Here is a 15,558-nt window from a genome sequence, read left to right on the forward strand (position 1 = left end):
GTTTCTATTTGAAAATGCCTAGAGTCCAAATGTTGCAGATGAATGGATATAGTGTTCCAGAGTTTGGGGTCACAGTGGCTGACTGTTCTGGACCCCATTGTCGCCATTTTGACCGTGGGAACTGTGAGGTGAGCAGCAGATGAGGAGCGGAGAGTCTGGGACAGCGTGGATGGGAGGAGCATCTCACTCAGGTATGGGGGTAGGGGGGGGGGAGGTTATGGAGTGCCTTAAATATGAGAAGGAGGAACTGGATTCTGTGCTGTATGGGGAGCCAGTGGAGTTGGATGAGGACCGGAGTGATGTGATCTGTAGATCTTTTACGGCTCATGATCCTAGCAGCTGAGTTATGGACATGTTGGAGGTGTTTGTGTTTTTTGGGTAAACCAGTGAGGAGATAATTACAGTAGTCCAGACGTGAAGTAGCAAATGCATGAACTAGAACCTGTGTGGAGTGTTGGGTCAGAGATGGGCAGAGTTGAGAAATATAGGTGGGTGGTATTGTTGATGTGAGCTGTAAATAAAAGAGTGGAGTCCAGTAAGACACCTAAACCTTTCACATGTGAAGAGATGGGACACTCATTCTGAGGGTTGGAGATTTAGATAGAAAGATAGATAGATAGATACAACTTTATTGATCTTGAGTGTTTTTCCAATTAGCACATAGCAATACAGACGATAATTCATACATTTAAAAATAAGAACAAGAAAAAAGTTTCTATAAAAAGAAAGTACAAGATGACACAATCTAAGTCTAAAGATAAAGAACATAAATCAAAGACAAAGGATACAAAGATTAACATAGAATAGAATGTCATGATACTTTATGCTTTCGCTCCACTCCTGCCCCCAACTCAGAATTAAACAGCCCAATAGCACGAGGAGTCCCTGAGTCCATTAGTGTTGCATCTGGGAAGGAGCATTCGTGCTCCATCTACTTCTCTGCTCACTGATGACAGTGTTCAGAGGATGACTGTCATCATCCATGATGGATAGTAGTTTGTCCAGTGATCTCCTCTCAGCAACTGTCACCAGTGAGTCCAGCTTCATTCCAACCACAGAACCAGCCCTAATGATCAACCTGTCCAACCTGTTGACACTCCTCCTGGACACATTCCCACCCCAACATACCACAGCATAGAACAGGACACTGGCCACCACAGACTGGTAGAACATGCTGAAGGGCTTCCTGCAGATGTTAAATGATCGAAGCCTCAAAGCAGTGGCGGGCCTTCCATTTCACTCATAGGCCTCTTTATACACAACAGGGATCTGAGCGTGTACTGTTATAGGTCAATAAGACGTTTATCATCAAATGAACATCAGTGCATTATAAGAAATGTAATCAAAATATCACTCCCACTAGTCTGTGTGGTTTCCATGGCCACGACACACACACTCTGCCAGTACCCACCTACCCCCCCAAAACATACACACACACACACACTACGCGCTTCAGCGACAAACACACATACGCTAAAGTGACACACACACACACACACACACACACACACACACACACACACACACACACACACACACACACACACACACACACACACACACACACACACACACACACACACACACACACACACACACACACACACAAGCACCACTATTGATCTCATAAAGCGCAAAATTATTAAGAAAAAAAATTCATTTACTCACGTAGTTCATGGAGGAAATAAATAAATCCTTTTAAACTTGTGAAAGACTCGTCTCGGAGTTAACATAACTTTCTTAACAACGGCCAGCTTTTCTTGAAAAGACGAGTCTCAATCAGAGGACATGAACGTGTCACCTATTCAACGCGTCCAGCGTCATGGAAGCTATGACGCGTGTAGCTTCCTAAGCGCTGACGTTGTGTCGTTAACTTGAATCTGATTGGTTAACACAATCCTTCGGCTGCCGTTGATTTCAATGGGCAAGGGCCAGCTCTGAAGCGACTGAAGGCCTCGGAAACACATGACCGGCTGCTCAAATATGATTGGATGAAAGCTCTCACATGAAGGTAGAATCCTGGAAGCAGTGCGCAACTTGGGCAAGCAAGAGGAAAGAAATGAAATGAAGAGAAAAGACTATGAGGAATATTTTAATACATATGTATGAAAAATAAACAATAAAAAAATAAACCTTTTTTTTATTTTTTATTAAAAATTTAAATTTATCTTCTGATTATGTGTCAGAGAGCCTTGCTGGCCCTGACGGCTCGCCACTGTCAGGAAGTACAGTCTACTCTGAACTTTCTTATATACATGGTCTGTATTGCAGGACCAGTCCAGTTTACTGTCCAGCCACACACCAAGGCACTATACAGTAGTTGTCTACTATCTCCACCTCGAGTTGGTCTTTGAGGTGTTCAGCTGCAAGTGGATCCTCTCACTCCAGTCCACAAAGTCACGTATTAGACTCCTATACTCGTCTTCGCTGTTGTCCCTGATGCATCCAACAATGGCAGTGTCGTCAGCGTACTTCTGGACAAGACTCAGCTCTGAGTTGTAGCAGAAGTCTGAGGTGTACATGGTGAAGAGAAGAGGGGCCAGTACTGTCCCCTGAGGTGCTCCTGTACTGCATACAACAGTGTCAGACGTGATGTCCTTCAGCCTGACATACTGTGGTCGATCAGTAAGATAGTCTGAAATCCAGGACAGGGGCAGTTCAGAGTGGGGCAGTTTGACAAGTTGAAACAGGTTTTTTAGAAAAAGTTGAGTCTCATCAGCATAGCAATGAAACTGAATACTGAAGTGACAGAAAATATTGCCAAGGGTAAGTATGTAATTTAGAAACAGAAGTGGACCCAACACTAAACCTTGGGCTACTCCATGGCATACTGGTGATGGTGCTGATTGGATGTCTTTGACCTGTAACAGCTGTTTTATGTCAGTGAGATAAGAGATGAACCATTTTAAAGCAGTGGCTTTGACGCCAGTGCTAGCCAAACATTGATATAGAATAGAATTGCGTGAGAGATAGTATCAAAGGAAGCACTGAGGTCAAGGAGAGTGAGAATAGTGAGAAGGCCTGAGTTAGCTGCTGTGAGGAGATCGCTTGTTATTTCGACCAGTTTTACCAACGATTTTTAAAGTACTTTGTCCTTGTTATCATGGTCCTGAGGGCATGAGATACTGTGACAGTGAGAAATGTGTACCGACACATGCTCTGACATCATTTAACCTTAGAGTGGCGGCAAACATGGACCTACCATCACTCGTCAAGCAGTTATGTACATTTGATTGACACGACATTGAGTTTGAGAGCAGACGGAAGCAAGGCTTTTTGGGGAAAGTATGGAGATGTTTCCTGAAAAGTATAGATCTGAGCCTGTCTGTCCTTGAAGGTTCCTTATATATCCAGGCCAAGGTTATACAAGTAGTTAAAAGGCGAGTCCACTGGACTGTGTAGAGTTCTAAGAAGATGTTCCGCCTTTCATCCGAGAGACTTTTTAGATTTTGATCTCAGTCTGTCAGCATCTCCAGGAGCTTAGAGAATGTGGAAGAAGAGTCAGTAAGTCTACAGGGAGACAAGAAGGGGACTTTAATAAACAGATAAACAGATGCCTTGTAGGGTTGAGATGGAGATGTCTTAATAGTTGAAGTGTAGAGGGGGCTTTCCCCCATTTTTCAAACCACTTTGAAGAGAGTGTTGACAGCATTAACCAGATGCACCAAAAAGACTTGTAATGTGTAGGCTCATTTTGCTAACACCTGGAGGGAGAAAAGAAGTCGATGATGACTCAGATAAAATCCAGTGCAGCTGCCTAGAGGGATGATCGAAGACAGAGCAACCACACACACAAAAAAACACACGATTCAAACATATGATCTTCTAATGCTTAACTTCCCCAAAAAATATATCTCTAGTTTAGTTTTGAGGGTCAGGAAGTTGGAGTTTGAAAATACAATTTTGCAAAGTTTTACATGTACTAATGTGTACTAACACTTAATTTAGTTGTCAATGTCAACGTTGTTTTTTTTGCAGACCCATAAAGCGCTCATGTGGCGACGGCTTGGATTCAGATCAACACTCAAGAGAAAGTACAGCTCCAGTGAAAACTGTCAATTGAAGTGTGACTCTGAGGTGTGTGGGGTCTTGAAGCACACCGAGCACGCATGCACGCACGCACGCACACATACACACACACACATACACATGCACACAATTTACTGCTGCCTATATTAATTTAACACTTGCATGAAATGTTTTTTATAAATGTACTGCTCTCTTAAACTGCTTTTTTAAATTATTAATAAATTATTATTAATTATTATTAAAAAAGTGAGCGAGGGTAAGGGGAACATACAGTGAGCATTTTCAGATTTGACATGATAGCGATTATCATCTCCTTTTCAACTGAAGTTTTTTATTCAATCTTGTTTGTCCTGTTAAAACAGAATCAGGTCTCCTTACACCATCAAGGACCCAAATATTCCAAAAGATCGGAGTCTACAGATTCCAAGACACCTGAACCAGTTGTCAACGGAACAACATTGCAGATCTTCTCGCTGGTTTCCAGCTTCGACAAAGCAGAAGGAGGTGTGTGCTGCTACAGAGCACATTTGTTTCAAGGTGCAAGTATGTAGAAGTGTGACAGTGTCACTTATAGCAGCGCACTGGTCTTCTCACCGTGACGGTTCTTTGAAAGTCTTTGAACTAATGTGTCATTCACTGGGCCAATACTTTCGCTTCATCATTGTCTTCATTCATAATCCCCCTAAGATCCGAACAAGTGAAATATGTTGAGCCTGTTTCTGGAGTAGCTGTTTGAAAACAGAAGGGTCATGGTTGGATTGTTGAATCAGATGAAGAACAAACAATGCTTTTGCATAGAGTCATTTGAAGCAAACAGCTTCATCTATCTTACAGAATAGCCACTGATGAAGTCATTCGCTCAGGCTACCATAACCCTTGTTACGGGGAAAGAATGAATTCCTAAATCAGCATCATTGGAGAAAAGCTGAAAAAAGACGCTTATTGTTCTTTAACAAAGTCCTGAGTGTGGAGAAATCATTCTTCAGATTCAACAAAACTTGCCACTACTTTCAATTATTACCACACAAAAAATATTTACACATATTGTACTTGCAAGAGGTATAAACTCATTTGTTGAAGTGTGTGCATGTGTTCCCCTTGTGGTCTAGTGTGTGTCACCTAAGCAGTCCCTATTTTCAGAATCTCTGGAAACAGAAAACGTCCCATCGGAGGAGAATCAATCAAAAAAACAGTCATGTTCAGGATCGACTGAGCAAGATGTAGAGGAACCTGCAGGAGAGTCTGCGGAAGAAAATGCCCTCCGATTTCTTTACTGTTCCCTCTGTAAAGTCTCGGTCAACTCAGCCGCACAGCTCCAGGCTCACAACAGTGGTGAGGGTCTCAGCATTGTACAGTGGTGGTTGATGAAGTTTTTTTTACAATACTGTGCATTCATTTGTGTGTTTTTAGGTAGCAAGCATAAAACGATGCTGGAGGCCCTGAGTGGGGACGGTGCCATCAAGTCTTTTCCAAGGCCAGGGGTCAAAGCAAAGCTGGCAGCCTCATACAAACCATCAACTGGACTCCAGGATAAAACGTTCCACTGTGAAACCTGTGATGTTCACATCAACTCAGAGACTCAACTAAAACAGGTAATTCTTGGTGATCGTTTTACCTTGACAATGGCAACACATTCTTATGGTAGATCTTCAATACAAGAGAGACATTACAGGCGAGCAGCATGGAGGTATTTGGATGTTTTTGTGTATTTTTTTGGACAAAGACAACTGAGCCCAGTTAGCTACATGAATTATTCATTATTACTCTGAAAATGACCTCACCTCTCAGGAAATAGGGGTGAGTAGAAAATGAGTGAAATTTGAATTTGGGTGAACCAACCATTTAACAAATTTAGATAAAATTCTGGAAGTTTTCTTTGCTTAGTATGTTAAATATAGTTTACATTTCATATCCAAATCTCAATGGGGCTCTTGTGTATCCTTTAACTTGACCTGAAACTTTTACTGAGAGATCATTAGTCTTCATGATTATTCTTAAGCTATTTTGTTTTCATCAACATGTATTTGAATTCTCATTTGTGATATTCTTTGCCACCTTTCCTCTGAATAGATTATGCTGCCCTCAGGCAAATGCACACATGCAGACAGGCAGAGAGACAAGCAGAGAGACAGGCAGTTTTTTATTTATTTATAAAGAAGTAGTGGAAGTCTCCAACCATTGAATGTTTAAAATACATGTATATGCAGTGCTGAAAAAAGTTTACATATTAAGAATTGGGGATTATTTTAAAAGGATACTATCTGTAAGGGCCATTTTATGGGTTTTGTTAGTTTTCTTCTTTTTGTTATTTTCAAAGTCCACAGTAGGTGGCGCACTGTACTTTGTGTGAAGATTTAAAAAGGCCACAGGCAATCAAGCACAGGTGTGCTGCTGATGGGACAAGCACACAGTTTTTCGACCATCAACGTCCCACATCGTTTGGCAAACGACTGGCAAAAGAACTTTTACTTTTGAACACTTTTGAAACGAATATAGGATTGCAGAAGCTTACATAGAACATAGAACATCTTGTTTCATTCCTTCAATGTAAGTTAAGATAATCTCTGATCCAATCTTTGTTGACATCCAGGATACGACAGTTTGTTCACCTACATTAAGGAGTGAAAACAAGTTTATGTCTCAGCCCAAGTTCAGCAGATCCAGAGGTAATAGCTTCGCCACCACAGTTAATGTTGCAGTTAATGTTGCAGACCCACAGAGGCAGGACTCAGTGGAACGGTCCAAGAAAGCCTGTGTCTGTTGCTCCCAGTCACATACATTGGAGGAATGTCCAAAGCTGAAGGAAAGAAGCATCGAGACAAAGTTGTCTTTTTAAAATAAACAAGGATGTGTTTTGGCTGCTTGACTTGTAAAGAGTGTGGACGGAATCATCCTACTGTGCATCATATTCCATCATAGGTCAAGAACCAACACAGAAAATGAACACACTGAAGAAAGGGGGTATGTTCAAGCCCCCTCTTCAGAAACATGTGGTCATACAGGGTCCGGAAAGGAGGATAGCATTTTGTCAATTCTGCCAATCCTGGTTAAATCCCTAAAGGGAGAATAAATTACCCAAAGCTATGTATTTTACTTTACTATCTTCTGTTATGAGCCTCGCTGTTCAAAAAACAGGTGCTCATGTTTATTTGGTAATTCAGGCCAAATAATCTCCTGCTTCTTTACATTAAAAAAATCTTCACATTACACTCCATCATTTCTCTCTCTGTTTTCTGCTCCAGCACATCAGCAGTCGGAGACACAAGGACAGAGCTGCAGGAAAACCAGACAAGCCCAAATTCAACCACTATAGCATGGCACAACACCAACAGAGCTTCTCGCAAGTGAGTGACTGAAGACAGCAACCCAAATATAAAATGTTTTTTAAATGTATCCACTGGTAGTCATAATTGAACATTTATGCAAACAAAATTATATACATATAAATAATTTAAATGTTCACAGGAAATAGCTTATCCACAGGAAATAGAAATCCATCATGCATCATGGGAGGTTGCAGTTCTGTTTGGACCATTAATATATTAGGTTGGATAATTATTCCGTCCTGCCAAGTTCTGTTGACAATTTCAAATTAGAACTGCTGTTCAGCTAAAGTCTGACTGGCTCACGACAGGCACATTAATTGTCTTTGGCTTGACTCTAATCTCTATTAGTTCTAATATTAAGTAAGTGAGTAATAGTTGCTTGTAAAGCGCCTTTCTAGACCAGGGTCACAAGGCGCTTCCTCGAGACCCTGCCTCTTCTCTGAGAACGCTAAATGAACTCGTCACCCAGCTGGGGGCAGTCACCTGCCCTTATAGGGTCGGGAATACTGGCCACAATTCCTTCTTTTCATCCCAGCCAGAAATCTCGTGACAGCGTGCATCACGAGAGAGAGAAACGGAAAAGCGGAATAAGATATCCTTCGTCTTGTCTTCACCGCCACGCTTGCCCCCATGGAGATCAAGCCCAACCCTGCCCTGCCTCCAGCTGCGCCACCCAGGTTAACATGCGGACGGTGTCGCTCACAAATAATATGGCCATACTGTGCGCGGCACCTGACAGTCTCACCTTCCGCCGGACAGAGTTGGCTGAAGTGTAGGTCCAGGACTCAGTGGCGACCCTCCTCAGGATGGTGCAGTAAGGGCAGGTGACTGCACACAACTGGGTGACGAGCTGATTGAGCTTTCTCAGAGACGAGGATCAACTAATAGCGAAGCTCCGTTAGAGGGCTTCACACTTTTCGTAGAACCTGTTGTTATAGAACATAACTCAGGGGTTTTCAAGTTCAAGTCTTTTAATAGAATAGTTCTTTCAAAAATAAATCCACAAAGGTTCCAAAACGAGACAGGGGTAAACTCTAAAACCTTGTTGACGAAGAACGGGAAACAAAAACACGAACGGGGCAGAGGAGGGAAGCCAGGCTGAGTCCGCCTCTGGAGCTCTGAAAGAGCTGAAAACCAAAAATCAAACACAATGAAAACAAACAACAAAAAACGCTGGCAACGCAAGGATAATCCAGAATCGAGTAGTCAAAGAAGTCCAACGAGGAGCGAAAGCCAAAGCTGCTACTTTACTTAATTAGTTCATTTTTATTTTGTTAAGTTTTATTTGTTCCGCTTAGACTGTTGCCCCCCTTGGTTGAGTTGCACACTAATGAAGGCAAAATGAATGATGAGAATAAATGCAAGTACATCAGAAACTTCCATAATTATTCTTAGCAACCAATAGTCAAAGCACAGAATAATAACATTGGCCAATAGAATCAACACTGTTATTGGGGTTTAAACAATTGCTTGAAACGAATGAAACCAGCAGCTTACCAGACTTGGTGGTTGAGTCTACAAATAAAGCTTACTTACTTACTTATTAACTTACTTACTAGTCATTACATTACAATACAATGAAAAATGATGGCTTTGCATTTTTGGTATTTTCTTTAAATTTAACACCTTTCATTTAATCTGAATCAAATATATCTACATCCTCCTTAGGTTCATCAAACTCCAACGAAGAGACCGAAGCCGTCCTTCGTTCCCTGCTTCCTCCAGCATCCTCTCTCAGTAGCTGCTGCATCAGCCATGATGTCACTGTCCAACTATCCATGCAGGCATTCTTACAAGTCTAACCCTACATTTTTCCAGGGTTCATCGCTTACCCCAACAGTTCTCCATGCTTCCCCTATACGTCTTTGCTACATGCACACACCAGTATTTCCCCACTACTGATGCATCTCTCCAATGATACAAGGGTGGATATATGCTTGACTCATCAATGAATAAACCTGAAATGCCTCTGTATTTTTGAAAGTTGTCATTTTGTATTTTATCTGATGGTATTTTTGGCTGCGTGTTTCAGATACCAGATCACATATTCGCATACACTGATGATTTGAAGACTTTGAAAATGCATAATGAATAAGTGAAATAGATGGACCACCTTCAAATAAGGATTCTCATGTTCAAAACCAAAACAAATGAAAACTGGACCTGACATCAGTGATGAAAATCCCTGCAACAAAGAGAAGCGGATAAGATTGGATGGACTTCCTATATAAGGCAGCATGATGCTTCTTTTGAACTCAACGTATGACTTAACTTTGATTAACTTAAATGCCTGACGTGGAATATCATTTTTTTTAATTAAAATGTGCCGGCTGAATTATTTTGTGGCCAATGCACTCATTCATTTTAAAATGAAGTCTGCTCATAATTTGATACTAAGCTCAATAAAGTATTTAACACTGTGGTTGAAATGCATTGTAAATATAGTTAACAATTATTAAAATTAACATTTTGTTGTGGATTTCAGATACATATACATGTATTTGTTTCCCTAATCTTATATACTGTATCTTAATTTTACCAATGTTTTACTTTCACATTTCATATGTTTCAATTTTCAAATGTTGTTCTTTCTACTTATATGGATTTATATATATTAAAGTCAAACACGACGTCTGCGCACAGACACCGGTAACTTCCACCTGGATCTTGTACTCCGTTTTGTAGAGAAAAAGGAACAATCCAGAGTATGTTCAGGTCGTTTATTTACCACTTCCAGGCAAAAGAAATACAAGCTTCCTTCACGATCGTCGTGCTTCCTTCTTTCTGCGACTCAACAAATTGACAGTCCAGAACAGAATATATATTTGCATTGAAAGTTAGACACAAACAAGGCAATCAGGTCAGGAGCACAAGAAGAGGTTGACAAGATAAACACACAGGGATCAGGACTTTACAATAAGAACAGAAAGTGAGACAAGACGTCACATAAATTACAGGTTTTATTACTATTATAAGATGGCAACTTGAATTCAAATGCTAAAATGTTATATTTTGCATAGATACAATTAATGTCGGAAAACAATTTAGATACAAGCAACTTTGTGTTTCCAAATCCCATGTATTCACACGTCCACCGCTGGATAATCTAGGGTGCTCAACATGTACGTTTATGGCTGTGTGAAGAAATTGGGCAGGACATGCAGAGAACTTGCAAACTCCTGATCCAATACATATTAATCCAAACAGTTACTTATTTATATATACTTTATATTTATGTCCTTGTTTCTTTCTATGTTTATTATTTCCATATTTCCAAATGTATATGTGTATATATAACATATAATTCTCATTTAGGGCACACAGTGGTGCAGTAGTTAGCTAGAAAGTTGCTGGTTTGCTTCTAGGTTTGGAGGGAGCCAACTTGTGACTTCTGTGCGGAGTTTGAATGTTCCCACCGTGTTGCGTGGGCTTAATCCGGGTACTCCAGTTTCTTTCAACAGTCCAAAAAAATACAGAGGTAGATTGGAAAAATGTTCTGTAGGTATGAGTGTGTGTGAATGGTTGTGTGTCTTTGTGTGCCCTGCGACAGTCTGGTGTCCTTCCAGGGTTGTCCCTGGCTCTCGTCCGAAGAAACTGGGTAATAATAATAAGGGATTGTGCAGTATAAAAAAATTAATGAATTAAATTTTTTGATTTCCGCTTTTCCCCCATCTTAACTAGTTATGGCCCTGCTATGCCTCCTCACTATATCTGTACTGGTTTCTATTAGCAAGACACACAACACATCCGTCCAGGAAAGACCTGCTGGGACCCATTCAATCGGCCAGATGGATGTTAAATGCTGCCAATGTCCATTCAACTGTTGTAAGGCATAGAAAGGACATTTTTGAGTACTGGCCAGCAACTGTCAGCACCTGGACCAGTAGTCACACTTTTTTAATGTCAATAAAAGCGTCATCTAGACTTTTCCGGTTCTACTTAAGGATTTTGTAAGAAGCAAAAAACACAATAAATCCTTACTTAAATCAATTCCTACTTATATTCGCATGGTATTTTCTGCCTACCTTCATCGCCGGTGAAAATAGTGATTTCAACAACGTGACTCTGATTTAGATCAGGATCACCTTCTGCACGCACAAACTAAATAGTAACCAGAAAATTGCAGAATATGTCCTCCATCAATCAATTGAGGGGGAGAATTTGTCAGCAGTGCCAGAATCATTTCTGCACAAGCACAGAGGAGCATGGCAAAGAATCCAGACATAAACATCCAAACCCCACAAACAGAGAAAATATAAAGGGTTAAGTGGCATGTAAGGGCAGCACACCCAGCATGACCTAAAGGTTAATAAAAAACTGGTTTCTGAGCTTTAAAAACATCACACAGACTTAATGTCATTTTAGGAACACAAGTAACATAGTTGAGGTTATCAAAAGACATAATGTGATAAAAACTGTTTGTCATACCAAACCTACAAGCTATTATTATAATGATTTATTATAAATGCTTTTATTGTTGTTCATTCCTATTAAATATATATTTTCATACTTTTTTATTTTTAGTATGTATATGGTATGTCTTCACATAATATGTAAATATATTGTAGCTTTTTTATGAATTGCTCCACCTACTCAAATTTCCCCAATGCAGGACGAATAAAGGTGTATCTGTCACCAACTGTATGGAGCGTAACCCGAGTGAGAGTCTCAAGCAGAACATAGGTGTTGTACTACAAATGTATAATTTAAGTCAGCAAAGTCCATATTCAAAAACAAGCAAGAGTCCAAACCTCATAACACAACTTAAGTCCAAAACCATATACATAAATAGGAGTCCAGAATCTCGGAGGAAGTGTCAAAAAACCATGACATCCACTAACTTGGGGAAGAAAATAGAATGGGAAGAAAACCAGAACAGGGAATCTGAAAACACGAAAATACACAGGTTGAAACACTCTCAAACAATCAACTTAAAAAACTCAGGCACTAGGGCAAAGTTGCAAAATGCTAAATCCAGTAGAAGCAGAGAAAACCCATGTTATCTATTCATAACTTCAGGTTGTGTGAATAGTACGAAGATTGGTTAGAGGGCGTAACACCATTAAGTAGACCACAAGAGTCTTTTGGTCTGGTCTGGAGAAAGATGGTAGTAATACTGCACTTTTGACCTACATTAGGATTTTCATATATTTATATGAATTTATATTTTCATTTTTCTCATAAAATAATGATTACCTTGACAAGCTCTAATCAAGTTTGCACATGTGCTACTTTGCTGACGGCTAGAACTTTTCCCATCCTGTCTCTCATCGCAGTCATTAAGACTGGCACTAGGTTTTTATAATGAAAATAAAGACAGTATGATTATATGTTGTTTTATTCTAGCTCATCATTGGAAGCTGGCCTTTTTTTCCTCCTTCCATCTCTGTCTTGTCACATTTCTTCTGCTTTTTACATGGCTCAACTTTGTATTGTACTTTTTTCATTACCATGGATCCCTTTGATTGCTATTTTGTGTTGACTTTGATTCTTCTTTGTCGTTTATTCCATATTTTCTGAAATAAAGATGGTCTTGTTATTAAAGGCACATTCATTTAAGCAGTGTTTGAGCAGTCTATATGATCATTTTCAAGACATTTTGTCGATTGGTTAGATAGTCTATGATACAGGCACACACACAGACAAACAGAAAGACCCACCTAATGTTGTTTTTATATATTATATATATATATACTGTATATATATATATATATATATACTGTATATCTTGGAATCCTTTTCGTTTTTTTTGTGTATCACATCATTGCAGTTGTCATATTTCGAACCTACATCATTAAGAGTAAATATTGTGGACACTTTGTTGGACCTTCACTAATCTGAGGTCCAGATTCATGTTATTATAGCTGCAAGACCTTGCAGAGAAAGTGGTCTGTTATTCACCACAAACTGCCAAATAAGACTTGACAGTTTGACTTTGACTGTAGAAAGGTTATGATGATATCATGACTAGGCACTTAGAGAATCGCAGCATTTTCAGCAAGCATGTCAGATATTAAATGGAACGATTAAATATGCATTAAGAGTTGAGATCAAACGTCATCCTGGGTTGTATTAAATTACAAATATACTGCATGGGATATTTTACTCTTTATATTTTTACATTAATACTGTAACGGCGGGGTTCAAAGTGTTTGGTTTAGGTTCAGATTTTTTCAGAGGTCCGCTTCTTGAGTCTGCTTGAGCAGGGTCCCCAAAGTGGGGGTCACGGGACGCCGAAATTAAATTAAAAAAAAAAACATGGTACCATACATTCCGGGCTATAGAGCGCACCTGGTTTAAATCCCGTGCATACTGGCAACAGACAAATACAGGTGTAGGTACATTTTCAGTCTCCCCTTCATTTTCAGTGAAGACAGTTCTCCGTCAATAGAACGTTTGCATGATACTTTTACCACACATAAAACATTTATATTGACAAAAAGACAATCTTCGTCAACCATAATCACTTTTTGTTCTTTCATTTCCTGGTCTGACGATACCCATGACCGTTGTTGTGTCTCAAATCGCATACTTGCGTACTCAAAGTTAGTATTTTTAGTGCGTAAGTGTATCAAAATCCTTAGTATGCGAAATTTAGTGCGCCATGCACACTAAATTGGCGTACTAAAACGCCCACAAAACTGAGTATGGTTCGATGGACACTATCTACCCTAAACAGCTGCCATTTTAGTGACCTTGTAAACGGATGTTACGTCATATATTGATATACTTACAGGTGCATTTTCAGCAGCAGTAGAAGGATGACACGTCTTAGGTGCTGATACCAGCTTAAATATCTCGCGAATATTTCGATTCTCATATTTTTTCTTTATTTCTTTTTCCAAACTTGCAAAACGTACTGCCAGCAGGTTTCGGCGATAGCATTCCAACAGTTGGTTGAAACCATCGTTAAATAGAAGTAGAAGAAGAAGCTGTCGCGTCATTTCCGGTTAGTGCGTAGCGGCAGTGTTTTGTATTTGAGAAATACTATCTGTTGAGAATTTGCGTACTAGTTAGTACGTACACTATCCTGATACATACTTACTTCTCGTATACTAAGAGAAGTATGCGATTTGAGACACAGCATTTGACACCAACAGAAGTGCCCGCGCTACATGTGCAGAGCCGCTGAACTGTACAACGTAATACAAACATTCAAGTTCCGAAATAATCTGCTTTTCAAATAACAAAAATATTTGTGTTGTGTTGCAGTGTTAATAAACAGACTTAACTTTAGCATTGTACGTATTACGTATTCCATGCGGTTGTGTCTTCTCGTCTGGACTATTGCAACAGTTTGTTTTCATGTCTTAACAAGAAGGAGCTGTCTCGCCTGCAGTTGAGTCAGAACTCTGCAGCGAGACTTCTGAGCCGCTCAAGTAGAAGAACTCACATTTCTCTGATCCTTAAAACTCTTCACTGGCTCCCAGTTTCTTTCAGGATCAACTTTAAAATTCTGGTTCTTACTTTCAGAACTATTCATGGTCAAGCTCCTCCTTACATCACTGAACTGATCTACCTACACCTGTACCTGTATCGATAGCGTTATGAGAATATATTAACACTGGTTGTGAATGAGGCAGTGCGTAAGGTGTTTGCGTAGCGAGTTGCGAAACAAGAGAGAGAAGGCGATGCCGGGTGAGAGTGAATGAATGAACGGGCGAGCAATAGAAAGAGTGTATATGAGAAGCAGCTGAGTTTACAGTTGTGTGTGACAGTAAATGTGCAATGGGATTACAGTGTCGGAAAATAAAGATAATATTATAGTCGGTCATCTGTCAGCCGGCATGGAGGACGAACTGGTTGAGCTGTCATGTGACCGCACTTTAAAAACTGACGCAGTTTGGCTCCACACACTGTCAGGGAATTTATCCCGGACAATCAGAAGTTAGAATAACAAACAGAGTCAGAATCCATTTTTTACCACCAACAAGGAGTGGAGAGGCGCTTGGCACGGCTCAACCCAAACCACTGAAGAACCTCTCCGTGCTGGCTTTTTATTTCAGATGACGACACACTTGAGTACCAACAGTCTGTTCATTTGTTGCTGGACGCAGCCAGCGCATTATCACCTCCTGCATGCTGAGTTCAGCTCCCTTATCTTGCTGAAGGTCACTGTCTTAATGCACAAACTGTCATTTCTCGGGAAACGAAACTATAACTGGGCACATTCCTTCCAGCTCATTGTGAGTCGCAGGAAGCA

General features: G+C 40.1%; 1 protein-coding gene across 1 annotated transcript; it reads left to right on the forward strand.

Moving 5' to 3' along the window:
• Positions 1-217: 217 nt before the first annotated feature.
• LOC148084929 (zinc finger protein 385D-like) lies at positions 218-9,257 on the forward strand. The gene is made up of 7 exons (XM_087786081.1): positions 218-301; positions 3,979-4,077; positions 4,392-4,533; positions 5,170-5,361; positions 5,440-5,621; positions 7,272-7,373; positions 9,024-9,257. The coding sequence occupies exons 1-7, from the start codon at positions 218-220 to the stop codon at positions 9,255-9,257; spliced, it is 1,035 nt and encodes a 344-aa protein (XP_087642207.1).
• Positions 9,258-15,558: the final 6,301 nt, after the last annotated feature.

Source organism: Callionymus lyra, chromosome 3 (genome assembly GCF_982586985.1).
Source record: "Callionymus lyra chromosome 3, fCalLyr1.hap1.1, whole genome shotgun sequence".
NCBI classification, from domain to species: domain Eukaryota; kingdom Metazoa; phylum Chordata; class Actinopteri; order Syngnathiformes; family Callionymidae; genus Callionymus; species Callionymus lyra.

Coding starts and splice junctions, on each gene's coding strand:
- LOC148084929 (XM_087786081.1), top strand. CDS start 218: ATGGAGTGCCTTAAATATGAGAAGGAGGAACTGGATTCTGTGCTGTAT. Junction 4,078..4,391: donor AATTGAAGTGTGACTCTGAG/GTGTGTGGGGTC, acceptor CTGTTAAAACAG/AATCAGGTCTCCTTACACCA. Junction 5,622..7,271: donor CAGAGACTCAACTAAAACAG/GTAATTCTTGGT, acceptor TTTCTGCTCCAG/CACATCAGCAGTCGGAGACA.